The sequence below is a fragment of the Xiphias gladius genome, chromosome 1, assembly GCF_016859285.1.
Source record: "Xiphias gladius isolate SHS-SW01 ecotype Sanya breed wild chromosome 1, ASM1685928v1, whole genome shotgun sequence".
In the NCBI taxonomy this organism is placed as follows: Eukaryota; Metazoa; Chordata; class Actinopteri; order Istiophoriformes; family Xiphiidae; genus Xiphias; species Xiphias gladius.
This window is the reverse complement of record NC_053400.1, coordinates 28,168,042-28,183,032: the sequence shown is the minus strand read 5'-3', so window position 1 is coordinate 28,183,032 and position 14,991 is coordinate 28,168,042. Positions and strand designations below refer to the sequence as shown.

Here is a 14,991-nt window from a genome sequence, read left to right as displayed (position 1 = left end):
ATGCCATCTCAATCATTAAAGCAGAAAAAGTTCAGATTCAGGGTCAAACAGTGGTCCGGGCTGGGCGTAATCTTCGATGCCGTCATGCAGCGGTGCCATATGTGAGGCTTCATCACGAAGGCCAGGAGGATTTTAGAAGAAGAAGATAATGTAAAGAGAATGCTTTAGGAAGGGAATATCAGCTCAGTTGCCACACTGAAAAAAAGAAAACATATCAAAAGAGATCAATGGCAGTGTTATCTCCATAAAGGATTAAAACGTTATGACAAATGGCTTCATAAATCATTCTGTATATTTAATAATCGTACGGTCTCAAATTAAGCTCAGTGGAATATAAACATGAAAGACGTCAACAATGAAAAACAAACAATAATTCTGTAAATCTGATGCCTAAACCACGAGTGTGACCCCAAAACCGTGAGCAAGAAAATATATATTAAAATTACAGAATTTCTCAATTCTCAATTTCATTAATAGTTTTTTTATATTTTTTTTATATTCCTCTGAGCTTAATTTGACTCCATAAGTGATCACTCCTCGCTAGAATCAAACTCTAGGAGTCTGAAACCGTGGGGTTTGGTTTGGGAGAAAAATGGTGCCAGTAAACAAACTTTCGAGTTGTTCCGTTCAGTCTTTGCTGTTCCACCTGGGAGAATTATCTTTTGCAGAATCGCAACCACATAGGTATTCATGAGTCCTATCCATCAGTTTAACATTTAATACCAAGTTCCTTGGACTCCAGCAAGTCTTGTCTGACAGGTGCATTGTATCAAAAAAAGAAGGGAAAAAAAACAGAAAAAAAAAGCATCCTCTACACCGTCGATCATTTTCACTCATTTTTTTTTTTTCTTACAGCATTTTGCTCCTCAGACCTTCATCAGGTGAAATCTGAGGTTCTGAGGACCTAAACGCTGGAAATAAAGCGAGTACAAGGGATCGGGAGTGTGCGGGATTTTTTTTGGTTCTTTCTTATCCATCGTTAAGACTGAATGAGAATAGATATAAACTGCTTGCTTCCAGACCAAGTAGGAAGACTGTTCCTCCGCGCTTCATTCGCTCCCTCACTCTTGAGCAAAGTGACTTGGTGGGGAAGAACCTTCATTTTAAATCTAGCACAGATTACTGATCAGCAGCTAACATGTAAATTCAATCAGAGCTTGTGGAAGGTTTGAGGGTGATGTACGCACACAGGGTTTTATACATATGTAGGGATCTTTTAAAAATGCCCATAGCTGAAGCCAAAGTCACAATGATTTTTGGGAGCCTTTTTTTTTTTTTTTTTTTTTTTTTTTAAGTTGAATGCCGTAAAATCTCTGAAACCAACTTAAGTTGTATTCATCATTTAAAATATATACAAAAATAAAAAGCCAAGACTTCCTGCATATTCCCCCAAATTAAATCGACTCAAAGTTAATGATCTCAGTACGGTTCACAGTAGAGTTGTGAAACATCAGCAGTGAACAGGGAGGTGTTCTTTGGGATCTGGGGGCTGTACTGGCGGTTTTAACAAAATAAAATTCCTGACACGGCTTAGGTATGGATCCTTGTTTTTTGAAATGCAGATAGAAACGTGACCTCTCTGAGTGCAGTTTTCTTTGTCTTTCTTTGTTTTTTTAGTAGCTCAGTCTCTAAACTACTATACCAGACAAAAGCGGTTAAATTATGAAAAGGCCCCAGTGTATTAAATTTAGATACACAAAAAATTGTTTATTTCCGTCCATCTAGACCTTGTCAGGGGGGCATATTTCATATATGGGAAACCACACACAAACAATATTAATACATAAATATGATCCAGTTCTAGAAATATATTCTCTACTGTAAGTCATCATCCAAGAAAAAGTACGATGACAGTTTTCAACATTAGCATGGAGGATGGAGATGGACTACATTTAAGTTATTCTTCTTTTCCAGAGCATGGACTGTGTTAGATAATGAAGACATTGAAAGCCCTTTAACAATACTGCCCCCTGTTGGTGGTTTCTGCTGAACTGAATGACCTTAACATAAGAGAACACGGTATTTAAAAAAAACACACCACTTGGACTTTATAAAGGAAGCGAGACATCTATTTCATTTAAACTCTCTCCTTTAATATTAAATACATTACTTTCTATAAACATTACATTTATCCACATATAAAAGCATGTAACACTATTTTCACTCAAGCCTCAAAAAGAGCCCTGACATACAAACAAGTTATATCCTGTAACTATTCAAAAACATCCCTTTCTGTCCTCAGATTTTAGCAGTGATTGTCGCAGCGCCTCCCTCCCATGTATTTAGCTGCAGGGATACCCAGCAGCTGAAGGACTGATACCTTCCCCGGAAACATCAATACAAGGGAAAAAAAATAAAAAATCACCATTCAACCTTATTGCTAAGCTCATCCAAGTATTAACACTTGCAACTGTACAGGTACACATATTACCATTTTGTCGAATACAGACATTCTTCAGCTGCGACATCTATCGGAATTGGTCCAAACCTGCCACATCTACACAGATTTACAAGAAAGACTCCATTATCTCAGAATTTTGGTTTAAAAAGGGAAAAGCAATGTTCTAACATTCGGTATTCCTGAAATATATGCTATGACAGAAGTGCACATTGACCATGCCCTTTTCAGTGTAAATGATTGTGTAGGACTTGAAATGTCTGTGCACCATGCACCTAAACCAGAAGCCTGTAACTCAAGACTTCAGGTCTAACTACAATGAGCTAGAAAACCACGAACAGCTTCGTTGCTCTTTAGGAACTTTCGTTTTCCTCCACAACATGTGACTGATCTAATGATGAGGATGTCGAGTAAGACTGAAGCCACCAAGCGGATTCATTCCTCCACCTTAGTTTTCCTCTTGGAGGTTCTGGGTTTGGGGTTGTCTGACTCTGCCGGTTCTGGGGAGCCTGGAGGATCAGTGGGCGGGCTGGGGGCTTTCTCCACGTCAGGTTCTGGCTCAAGGGGCATGGAGGGGCCTTTAGAGACTCCTGGAAATAATATGCCATTATTATTTCACCAAAGTTTGCTGAGAAAAGGTTTTTTAGTTCTCAATTATCTTCACAAAATGAAACAAATGGCGATACTGCATTTCCATCCGGCTCCCGTTCGCTCCAAAGCCCACACAACGGACAAATTCAAGCACGAGTTTGCTGCTTTAATGCAATCTCAAGCTGGCTACGGCAAACTCACAGGTCACAGTTCACCGTTTTTCAACCTTAAATGAGCAGATATACACCAATCAAGCTCCACAGAGGCCAATAGAAACACTGCTGCCCTGTGATTTCACATATTATCCACACTGAAACCACAACAACACATAATTTTTTGAGTGCAGGGAAATTATGTTGAAAAAGTTAAATACTGCACACAATTAGGCTTTTTTTTTTTTTTTTTTAGCATTTTAGTGAACTTTATTTAACCAGTAACTCTCTTGGGATACATTATACCTTTAAATGAGAGACGTGGCCAAAAATGTCAACGCGAGCTGGGTGTCACATTCACATTTTCCAGTTGTGAAATCCCACAGATGGGCAGTTCAGATTGGCTTGTGTTAATGTTTCAATTGAATCATTTTAAAAAGTTGGTGAAGCATTAAGCACTACTACTAATAGTTTCTTTAACTACAAAATTCGTCCCTTGACTAAACACTTGTTTTTCATTATACACACATGAATGAGATGTAGAAGGCTACCGAATGCCTGTAAAACACACATGCCAGTATAAACAGAGCTTAGCTTTTGAAAGATTTATATTGTTTTCATTTGTACAAATAACTTTTCTTAATAGCACTTAACTTTGGCAAACGGTTTTAAATCCACAACGCACTCTTTGACGCTTTGTGAGATTTCTTTTACAAACCAAGTTCCAAGGTTGTTTTCAATGTACAGCGTCTGAATGGCAGGACTCTTCAAAACTGCCGAGATACAGGGGTTCCTGCCTGTCATACATGAGTCCCTACCTCCAGCAGAATTAATTTACAGACTAGTTGTTACAGCGTAGCAACAAGAACACTGACACCAGCAAACACATACAACCTCCACTTTAACAAGTCATACTCTCTAGCAGTGACTTGATGGTAAAGTCCTTAACATTAACAAGCTGTAAAATATATCTGCAGACCATATTTGTATATTCACACCAAGTTGGTCTTTGAACACTGGTTGTTGAGTGTTAGAAAGCAGATAGACTGTCACTGTATCACTGTATGTAAAATGTCAGTCACCGAACATGGACGCAGGGTTCTGTCATTATTATTCTGTCATTGTTTGTTTCAAACAAAAGTGATAGAAAACACAGCCCACAGGCTGCAGTGAAGAAAAGCACTCCTGTCCACTTACCTTTGAGAGCTGTAAGCCGCTACAGTGGTTTCAGCGTAGCCTTGAATTTATTAGCTTACCTGCGTGTCATTTTTCCACACTACTGATTTTCTTTTGTTGCCAAGAATATATACCGTCAAGAGGTTAGTTTCTTTTTTCACATATTCCATTTTTTCCTTAGCCCATATATTCAATCTGGTACAGCAGTGCGGGCAAGAGGCTGTGAATACACAGGCAAGAAATATTTTTAAGTTCCCATTGTAAATGAAAAATTGGGCTTTGGTTTAATGGAGAGAAGTGGAGGCTGTGAAATTTGTCATTTTTTAACCTCATTTTGAGTCTGTACTCAGAACAAACTTACGCGAGTTGGTTGCCGTGACCTGGATTTGTCAGGTTTTACACACACACGTCCCCTTAACATTTGAATAAAACATCACAGCAGAGGCATCACTTTATATAAACCGTACTGGTAGTTTCTACCTGTCGGCAGCTGGATGTTCTTGTTGTAGCTTGCAGCAGAAGACATGGCCTGACCCAGGGCTTGGTTAGTACCGAGGGGAGCACCAGGGGTTTTGGCGGTTGCTGCTGAGTTTGGTTTTGATTTTGAGTCCTTGCCTGGTTTGGTCCACACCAGACTCTCTGCCACCTGCAGGGCAGCTCCCATCTTCTGAGCCATGTCCATCAGCTGTTAGTGACAAAAAAAAGGCCACGACTGACAACAAGTAATACCTTCAGCAACTGACTCTGAGACCCCGAAAACAACAGGAACTACAGTACCTCAGGATCAAATTCAAAGTTGATACAGCTGTCTCGAAGCAGGTTGACTTTCCTTTCCATCTCCTGATACTGATCCAGAGCTCCCTTCTTGTCGCCATGATTATAGAGGAATATCGAAAAGTTCAGGTTAACCAGAGGGTTGGATCTGTAGGAAAATTGATCACCAAGAAAGAAAAAATAGATTCAGTAACCTGATACAGTTTCACATTCAGATATATAGAACAGTCAAGGTGGAATGTCAGACAGACTCACTCATCCAGAGTCACAGCTTGTTCATAAGCTCTGGTGGCATTCTCGACATCCTCCAAGTTGGTCAGAGCCACTGTTAATCATAAATATGAGACAGGTGTAAACTTTTAATGAATTACTGTAAAATGCAAGAGCGGATGAACGGGGCATTTTAATCGTGAATGCAAGGAAACACTTGCAATCACCAGCAATGATTTTCAACAGCATGTTCAGTTTGTTGAAAATGTAGTCCATCTATCAGCTACATGTTCTACCATTTGCAAAGTATAAAATGAATGCATAACATTAAAGAGAAAAAATTAAAGACCTGCCGCTTTTTGCCTTCAAAGACTTTCTCTTTAAAGGCAGAATTCAGCCATGAATGATTTATTTGTCTCTCTGACTTAGTACCTGCCAGCAACATGTAGAGCTCCCCCATTCGTGGGTTCAGGTTGATGGCTGCACTGAGGAAGTGGAAGGCCGAAGCGTACTGCTGCATGGTCAGGTGTACCAGACCCAGGTTGTACAACACTTTCCAGTCAAAAGGAGACAAGTAGTGGGCCCGCTTCAGGCAGCTGATGGCCTGTTGGGACAGAGTAGCCAGTCAGAAGTCATCTGTCTGGCTCGCAAATTGATCAGTTTGTACAATCTCATCTGGGGTGGATGCAGTCACTTTAGGGTAACTGATCTGCTGGTTGATGTGAGCAATTGAACTGAAGGCAAAGGCAGTGTCTTGCACAGTTGACAAACAGTAGCTTCTAACATATTAGATATTGTATAGTATACATGAAGGCCTACTCATAACATTGCGGTATAAGCTGTGTGTGCTAGTGTATATGACTATTGTAGAAAGATTAAAGGGCCAGTCCACGGTTGGTGCACAAATTATACTGAGCAGCCGGGATCTGGGTGTTTCACTTCGTCAGTTTGAAGTTGGATTTCCCTCTAGTCGTTTCGATTGAATGCTGGTATTTATTCTCAGAATGGGAAACTATTGTAATGAAGTATATCTTCTGATATACCGTATTTGAAATGTTTAGCATTTCCTTTTGTTATGAGTATTAACTTCCTTAAGTCCTGCATTAAGCAAACCCCAAAAACAACATTACTCACAGCTACGTATTTCTTTTTCCCAAAGAAGCACATGCCGATGTTGTTCCAGAGAGGGGGGCTCTCGGGCACAGCACATGCTGCCACTCGGTACTTGTTCATGGCCACATCAAAGTCACCATGGGTCTGCATCATGCTGCCTGCAGCCAGGATGGCCTGGGAATAAACAATGATTAGAGAGGTAGCGGAGGAAGATGTACTCTTTGAAACAGCACATCATGAAAGTTAGACTGCACCACCTGACAGTACATGACCTTACAGTTTGCTTGAACAGTTTTATAAGAAGCCCTATGCACTGTCCTCAGTTAGCGTGGTAGCAAACTAAGTTTATACCAAAGCATAATGTTTGTTCAAGTACCAACATACCTTATAATTGTTGGGGTCAAAAGTGAGGGCATTTCCGAGGTGCTCAAAAGCTTTTTGGTATTTCCCAAGCTGACAAAAAAAATGAACACCGGTAATTATACTCTGTTTTAGATGTTTCTGACACCTAAATGTCACTCTTATCCTGTAGTGCTCGCTGCCTGTGTAGCCATAATTTCACTGAAAAGAATTCTACCTACCTGTAAAAACAGCAGGCCAAGAGTAGTCAGGAGTTCAGTATTCTCTGGGGAGTATCTGAATTGAAAGCGAGACAAGTCAAATGAAAAATGTCACTTTATCTATGCCAGTAATTACGTTTAATGCCTGCACTTATTCTTGAGCAAACATAGTTGATATTCAGGGAATCTGCTGATTATTCAATCAGGCTTTGATTCAGCGTAATTGTAGAGTATTAATTATGACCTGTGGGGGGACAATATGGCTAAAAAAAAAAAAAAAAAATGGTAGAGAAAAGGCAGATCGGCATTAAAATAAGACTCACAGTGGTATGTCTCATTAAAAGCAACACCAGTATTAGGGCACTTGATTAATTCATTAATCCCCAACAGGAGGTAGCCATAATGAGCTCTATTATAGACACTGATGTCATTTCCTTATTTACGCCTCTGCCTAATTTTTAAATATTCAACATGTGAATAGAATTGGAAATGAACAGAATTTATACTGAACCGAAAAGGACCCCGGGTTAAAATGTGGCAGAGCTGGAGCTCTGTGTGAGAATGATGGAGCACCACTTATTGAAATGAGCTCGAAAGACTGAAAATCATCAGATAAATCAAGAGGGGAACCCCCTTGGAAGTAACCCACCTGCTCTGAAACAGCACGTTTATGGCAGTCTCTTCTAGTAGCTGTACAGAGCACCATCAGGAAGAAAACTGTCACGCTGGCGCTGTGCAATTCTTAACAGACATTAATAAAGTGTTCCTCTTATTATTTGGGTTGGATGAAAAACTGCGGTGGTAAACAATCCCTGAACTTGACACGTAATAATTATGATGGATTAATATTTACTATGTATGTCTAGAACATTTAAAAATATGTACAGAACCACAGTGGCAGTCCATATATCTAGAATGATTGGTTATTTATTGAATGTTAATTCCACATATTCCTCTTTAAATGTCTTCTCGGTTCTTTGTAACATTGTCCACATTTGAACTTTACTTACTCTACTGCTCGCTTATACACTTCAATGGCCTTGTCAGACTCTCCAGCCAGCAAATGAACTTTCCCAAGCATCGTGAAAGTCTTGTCATGTTTATTTATCTGGAGAGCTAAGTTTAGATGCTCTTCAGCCTGACAGAGACAAAAGATTAAAATGATCAAATCACTGCGGAATGAGTACAATTTGTACCGTACAGCGTTGGTAAAATCTGCATACTCACATTTTTGAAGTCTTTGATGAAGAAATAGCACACACCCAGATTATGACTGATCTCCTGGGGTGAGAAAATGTCAAATTTTACACGGGGTGCTGGTGCATGCTTAACTAAACAGGGCTGGATAAAGGCTGAGCTAAATTTAATTTCCAAATGTAAAGTTATTTAAGAAAACAGCTCTGTGGAATACAAATTCTACAGTATTATTGACAGCAGTATTTCGAAAGGGACAGTTTATAGTTCCAAAACATGTTAGTGTGAGTGATTAATGGTGCTGCCTGGCCAGTTTAATACGATTTTTTAGGCTTCATGGTAAAACAGCCCTGGATCAGTTTGGAAGTGTAACCATGAAGTTGTTTTTGATAAACTACTGCATGAGGGAGAAAGACGCTCAGTCTGGCCATTTCCCTTTTTAAATGTGGGGAAGATTTGTTTCGAGAACTTTATGCTATGTGTTTAGCGTGAAAGATGCCAGGCGCACTGAACACTTTTGCTTACAAACTTTGAGGCGAAGCAGAAACTCAGTGCTCAAGTGTTTCTTTTCATTTACCCAGTCCTTCTCATTGAGCCTTGCAGCTTCATGATAGAATTCAATGGCTGCTTTGTGCTTCCCCAGGAGAAATCTACAGACAGAATAAACAACAATAAAATACATGTGACATAAACCCATTTTAATCATTGCATGCAGAAGAGCTAGTCTTAAAACCTGACAGTGGAAAACGGTCACTGGGTTTGGATACATTTTTCCTACAGTAAAAAAAAAAAAAAAAAGAAATTCTGGCCATAACTGGCCTGCAGTTTGTCTGTTATCACTCTACATTTCTCTTTTAAGTCTGTCTTGTTAGCTCATGGAGAAGGGTTGATGCACCCCAGGACTTGAGAGCAGTAGACTCACAGGGATCTGGCCACTTGCTTGAGATTGTCAGCACTGCTGGGATTAAGGACGGCACAGCTCTGAAACAGCTCCAGGGACTGCTGGATCTTGCCCTCAAGACGCAAGATTAATGCTGCAGCAAGAAATAAAAACACAAAAAGAGAGGATCTTCATCTACACGAGGAAGTGAAAAAAACACATTAAAAATCAAAGGCGCAGCATGGGGTGCAGAGAGCAAATTTTGGGGAACTAAATGATGTATTGGGGAGCTCGGGCGTCGACTACCACATAGGCTTCATTTGAATTTAATTAGCATCATACATGTTTCATGTGTGAGAGGGAAGGGTCGCTATGAAAATAACGGCTCACCTTGCACATATATTGCATATTCACACATTCCATTAGTCTCCTGCAGTTGTTCTTTGATGATCACCTACATGGACACAGAACGGGAGACAATTCCTGCAACTGAGGTAGATGTTATTTCAACATACAATTAGACCTTCTAAGACAAAGCGAGAAGGAGTACTCCAGTAATATATCTTCCACGTACAGGCATCTATGCAGAGACTTTATTAATCACCTACTGGTTTCATGTGGGAAGACACGGGTCAATGCAGTGAATTAGGCCACAATAAAGTACAGTGTTAGACAGAGCCCTGTACATGTCAGGCATTCATTAAATTCATTATGTTTAAAAGGTCAATCAGAGAAACAGTGAGCACAGACACAGGTCAATGAGGGATTAAATCAGAAGGAGAATGGAAGGATGAAGATGCTTTACCTTACAGGTATCATAGTCTTTGCGGATATAGTGCTGGTGGATGAGCCAGTTTCTCCTCTCCACAATGGGAAGCTCTGGAGCTGGGTGGAAGAACGTAATTAGATGAGAAAAAAAAAAATATGGGAAACTTTTAAGCTCATTACCCTTTACTGTTCAGATGATGTCTTATTTAGTTCATAACTGAATGATTAATCCTGAAAGTGCCCTTCCTTTCCAGTCACTGCTAAGTCTCTGATCTGACAGTTTACACGTATGTAACACTTAGACCTAAATCCACAGGCTAAATTTAAGTCAATTCACCAGACACACTGTAAATCTTAGCTCGTTAGCCAGTTCTGGTTTACAAGCAGACGGCTCAGACTATTAAACGTTATGTCTATTCTATTTTTAATTTATGCAGTCTTCTTCTTTTTAATTTGACAGCTGAATAAATAATCCTGAAAAGAACCTTCCCTCTGCAGTCACTAGCGAGTCTTTGATCTGACAGTTAACATAGATGTTAACACTTCAACCGAAAACCCCGGGCTAAACCATAATCAATTCGCCAGCCACGCTGTAAATGTCACCTTGTAAGCAAGTTTTTCGTTACAAACACTGCTTTTTTTTTCTGTCTCTCTTTTAATGTGTTGGCAGGTTGAGATATTCTTCCCGTTGCCAGGGCAACAATGTCTCTTACAAGCCAGGTGCTTGTGACAGAACGGAGAGGATGTGGAGACAGCCTGAAAGAGGGAGGCTGTAGGAATGGGCAGCACAATGCAAAGCCAGCTTTAGAAAGGGTTAGGTAACCCCAAGAACCAAACCACAATGCTCCGAGTCTTCTCCCTACATTTCATTTCACAAGGAAGCGAATGTAATTCCAATTCAAGTGAGTTTGGTTCTGGTAATCCTGTTATCTTGTACCTACTACCTTCCTCCGAGGCTAAAAATAGGATTCAGTGAAATATGAAATGAATTGTCAGGCTTTGAGTCTGCCACTGACATTTGGGGGGATATAATTAATGAAATGCCTCTATAAAAATACAGTGTGAATTACACTAAAGCTCCCTTCTGTTTTTATCTGTCAATGCTTTAAGCAGTGCTCTGCTGATTTGCTGCTAGAACTGGAGCCTCTTCCAACTACTTCACAGAAATCCTCTCCATCGCTGAGTGCGAGACTGCATGGCCTTCGCACGTTTGCCTCGTCAAGATTTGAAAGGCCCTATTTGTAGCGACCTAATCCGCTTTCTTCCTGGTGAGACAGCAATAATATTCTTGTCTCTGGGTTTCAGCTGTGGCCCTGTGGTGCTCCAGTGTCCACATACACAAAGCAGGGCAGATTTGGAGAGGAGAGACGGGATACATGTGCGACATGTATTCCTGCAACTACTGTATGAAAGAAGGGTAGAAAAAGGAGCAAGGAAGAAGAGCGCAGCATGAAATCTCCTAAATATAGTCCTGTTAAAAGCCTCATCCCAAACATGGAGGAATTTTTTTCATTGTTACTGTATATTTGAACTGGGTAATGCTAAGACAGATTTGCCTTCCATGCGCTTCAACCATCTGTTAAAGGGGGATAAGAGCAGAGAAGAGGCATGCTGAGATCAAAAGACACATGGGGAGAATTTAATGAAAAATACGAAGAAAATTATTTTAGAAATTGTACCACAAGAAACTTCAAACACCCTCGGCCTTGTCAAGTTATCTAGTCGCATTTTCAGCCGCCAACAATTATTCTTCCCAGGAATTTGACAGAAGTTTGTGTCAATAAATTGTCAAAAAGACAGAGTAAGGCAGATCACTACACTAGTGTCAAGAAATTGACTCTATATAGAGTAAACAGACTCTCTATATAAATTCTATCAAACTGAAACATGCTGACATGCTGTACTTGAAACAGATGAAATGACCTTATGCCACTGGGTTTGCCACTGGATGGTTCACCTCTTTATTTTTACTTTCTATTTATATTTTTACTTTATATTTATGTGACTTTTGACCAAATTCATCATCATCCTATCATAGTTTGAATTCTAAACTTTACAGAAACAATAATAAACCAATTATTTCATACTTTCACACTGTATATGTATGGCATGATGAATTCAAAATTTGCTGACGGCCGATTGTGTTAATACATTTCATATTTTTAAAGTTAATGTATTTTACATTTTTTTTTTTCTTTGAAGTCTATGCCCATGCATGTATGTTCTGACAGCTTTATATTTCATTTTTATGCTTACTTACTTTTTATACTGCATTCTATTGTAGGGTAATTCCGAATATTGTACTGTTGATGGTTCTTTTCTTTTCTAATATTGGCACGTTAGAGTCATAAACAGAATTAAAATTCTAAATTTTACTGTTTTTGACTTCGTTATGGAGCTGTTAGTGCTTTAGTGCTTCACTTATACAGTGCTGTCCACTTCCATTACATTAACAGATAAAAATCAATTTTTACTTTGTTTTTATTACTTAATTACTCAATCATCTTACCTTATATTAACGTACTTAGCGTTTTGATTGGATTTGTCTCAAATTATATTGAGTACACCACAGTAAGGGCTTACATGCCACGAGAAAGATCACTGCATGAAAACACAGTACCAAATGTTACAATACCATATAGTAGCATGTACTTAATTGCTCCTATAGGACTTGCATTCTCAGCTGTGCTGATGATAATTACAAAACATTATAAAACAAATCAAAAACAAAAAAAGCTTAATCCATGAGCAACAGCAATAATGGCTAATGGGACATTAGGCAATGATTATGATGACAAAATATCCTCGATGATCAACAAACATTTTCCACACAGAGAAATGTCTGGAACATGGCTCAGCAGCATACTGTATACACAGCTTCTTCCATTTACGGAAAGTAGAGAGAAGGGTAAGGGTGACCTCTGCAGGACAATTAGGTCCAAACTCATTCTATTGGTATCCTTTACCACTTACAGACAAATTGTCAGAAATTATTGACAAAATAATGGGTGTTGCAAAAGGAATTGTTTTGTTAAAAAAACCATGTTGTGAAATGACTCGCAAGTGTCAACTCTTGCTGTACCTTTAGGTGCCCGGCGTTTCTTGGCTTCAGTAGAAACTGGGAGCTGAAATATATCAAACACAGCGGAGACAAATAAAAAAGTAACATTATACAGCATCCCTATAGCAAAATATACTGGACACCATCTATCAGTGTCTCCTACGAGGAGTTCCCCATGAGCAGCAACAAAATTATATTTGCCAGACCCAAAAGGAGATCCTTGTATGGTTTCTTCCCAATAAGAAGCTGTGTGGAAAAACAGGTACAAGTTCAGACTGACTGAAATGTGTGCTGGAACAATGTGTTCAGGAGAGGAGAGGTTGATTTTTCGGTGACGTGTGTGTCAGAGACATGGTTACTCAACCCTACGGTTATTCTGATCAATTTCATTTTTGAAAATTAAAAAAGCAAGGCAATTGTCTTGTTTTAGAAGCCATGCCTAGGAAATATCTGATGTTTTAATTAATGAAATGACTTATCAACTGAATTTATAAGATTTAAAAAGGGCTTACTATTTTTCTTTGTCTAATCTGAGTTCACAGTATTTAGTGTTGTATCAAATAATAAGACCACTGAGAGCAAGTCACTGCATCTACCATAAACTGTCTTTTCTTTAATTACTTGATCTCATTGTTAAGAGTACAGGGTCACAGATTGAATGCTTAATGAATCAAAACTTGGCATTTTACAATAGTGACTACATGTCTACAAGTTTTGATCAATTTCTCTTTATTCAGTTCCTTAACTTAAGTAAAAGTACTAATACCACACTGTAAAACACTCTGTTACAACTAAAGGTCCTGTATTCAAAAACGTACTTAAGTAAAAGTAGAAAAGTATTATCAGCAAAATGTACCTAAAGTACTAAAAGCAAAGGTACTCAATATGCAGAAAACTGGCCCCTGTAAGTGTTTCACTGTTATATATTACATCATTGGATTATTATTACTGGTGCATTAAAGTGTAAGTAGCATTTTACTATTGTAGTTGGTCAAGGTGGAGCTATTTTGAACTATTTTATAAACTGTTGGGTGGTTTTATCAATAACAATACATCATAATTTAAAAAGCTTATCGTGTTTTTATTGTTGCTGTCCAGGGAGAACCAAAGTAACTAGTAAATGTAGCTGATAACTACAAGTAGTGAAGCAAAAAGTACAATATTTGCCTCTGCAATGTCATGGAGTAGAATTTTAAAGTAGCATACAATGGAAATACTCAAGTACAAGCCTTGAATTTGAACCTAGGTACACTACTTGAGTACATGTACTTTGTGACAGTCCACCACTGTTATTGCTTTAACAGAAACATTAACTAGTTGACATTACATTACTAGTTCTTTGATACAGATACCTTATGTGCAGGTAGATGCAGGCATGCACAGTCCCTTAAACTCATTTTCTCATGATTTGACTCACTTGCGGATTACTTCTAGTGCAGTCACTGACGGTTTGTTGGGGCAGTTTATTAATATTCTGTACATTTCATTACACCCTAAACTGTAGATGCAATAGCCATAACAAAACTGGGATTTGTGGTAAAGCCCTATCAATTACTGCAGAGCTGTTCTGTCAATAGATAACGTCACCTACAGTTTAGTATAACGCTTGGGATAACGATGGTCATTTGCACTGTAACGTTACCTCCGCATTTCTGTTGTCGTCACCTTACTGTAGCTATAGCTGTTAGCTCTCGGGTTTTAGTTTGCCCTTGGATGAGTGGGATTAGAGACAGAGTGCAAGTTACCATTAGCTGTAGCTCAATGAACTTAGCCCCAAGTCGGTTAGCCGGGCACCTAGCTAACGATCGAATAACGAGCGTTGTGCGACGGCTGTACTCAAACCCGGCGTTACGTTTACTCACTCAAGTGCTACAGTATCACTTCCTCCAGTGGCACGTTTACCGGTGTATTTACTCGAGCAAAGGATAACTAGCTCTGGCATTGCACTCACCGCCGTGGATGCCCCTTGGTCCGCCATCTTGGGATGATCAACACTAGAAGCTGTTGCCATGGATACATCTGTGGAATGCGGAGGTTTAGCAGGTATTGCCCGGTTGCCAATTTTTAATTTACAGTAATAATCAGTATAATTACATTAATTTGTTTTTCTGTTC

General features: G+C 39.1%; 1 protein-coding gene across 2 annotated transcripts; it reads right to left on the bottom strand.

Moving 5' to 3' along the window:
- Positions 1–2,105: 2,105 nt before the first annotated feature.
- bbs4 (Bardet-Biedl syndrome 4) lies at positions 2,106–14,897 on the bottom strand. 2 transcript variants are annotated; one of them, XM_040125617.1, is made up of 16 exons: positions 14,829–14,897; positions 12,899–12,941; positions 9,854–9,933; positions 9,439–9,502; positions 9,091–9,202; positions 8,746–8,818; positions 8,202–8,255; positions 7,985–8,112; positions 6,996–7,050; positions 6,799–6,867; positions 6,436–6,588; positions 5,734–5,905; positions 5,347–5,416; positions 5,095–5,239; positions 4,798–5,002; positions 2,106–2,988 (listed from the first exon to the last, which is right to left on the bottom strand). In XM_040125617.1, the coding sequence occupies exons 1-16, from the start codon at positions 14,886–14,888 to the stop codon at positions 2,834–2,836; spliced, it is 1,638 nt and encodes a 545-aa protein (XP_039981551.1). In that variant the 5' UTR covers positions 14,889–14,897; the 3' UTR covers positions 2,106–2,833. The 2 variants fall into 2 exon arrangements, with proteins under 2 accessions (XP_039981551.1, XP_039981633.1); XM_040125699.1 differs by lacking the exons at positions 12,899–12,941; positions 14,829–14,897 and having other exon boundaries at positions 9,091–9,176; positions 9,854–9,877.
- Between the last annotated feature and the right edge of the window lie 94 nt (positions 14,898–14,991).

Excerpts from the sequence above, each read along its gene's own strand:
- bbs4 (XM_040125617.1), bottom strand. The coding sequence starts at position 14,888 with ATGGCAACAGCTTCTAGTGTTGATCATCCCAAGATGGCGGACCAAGGG. Across the intron at positions 9,203-9,438 it reads ATATGCAATATATGTGCAAG|CATTAATCTTGCGTCTTGAG; the intron begins GTGAGCCGTTAT and ends TTCTTGCTGCAG. Across the intron at positions 2,989-4,797 it reads GAACATCCAGCTGCCGACAG|GAGTCTCTAAAGGCCCCTCC; the intron begins GTAGAAACTACC and ends TATTATTTCCAG.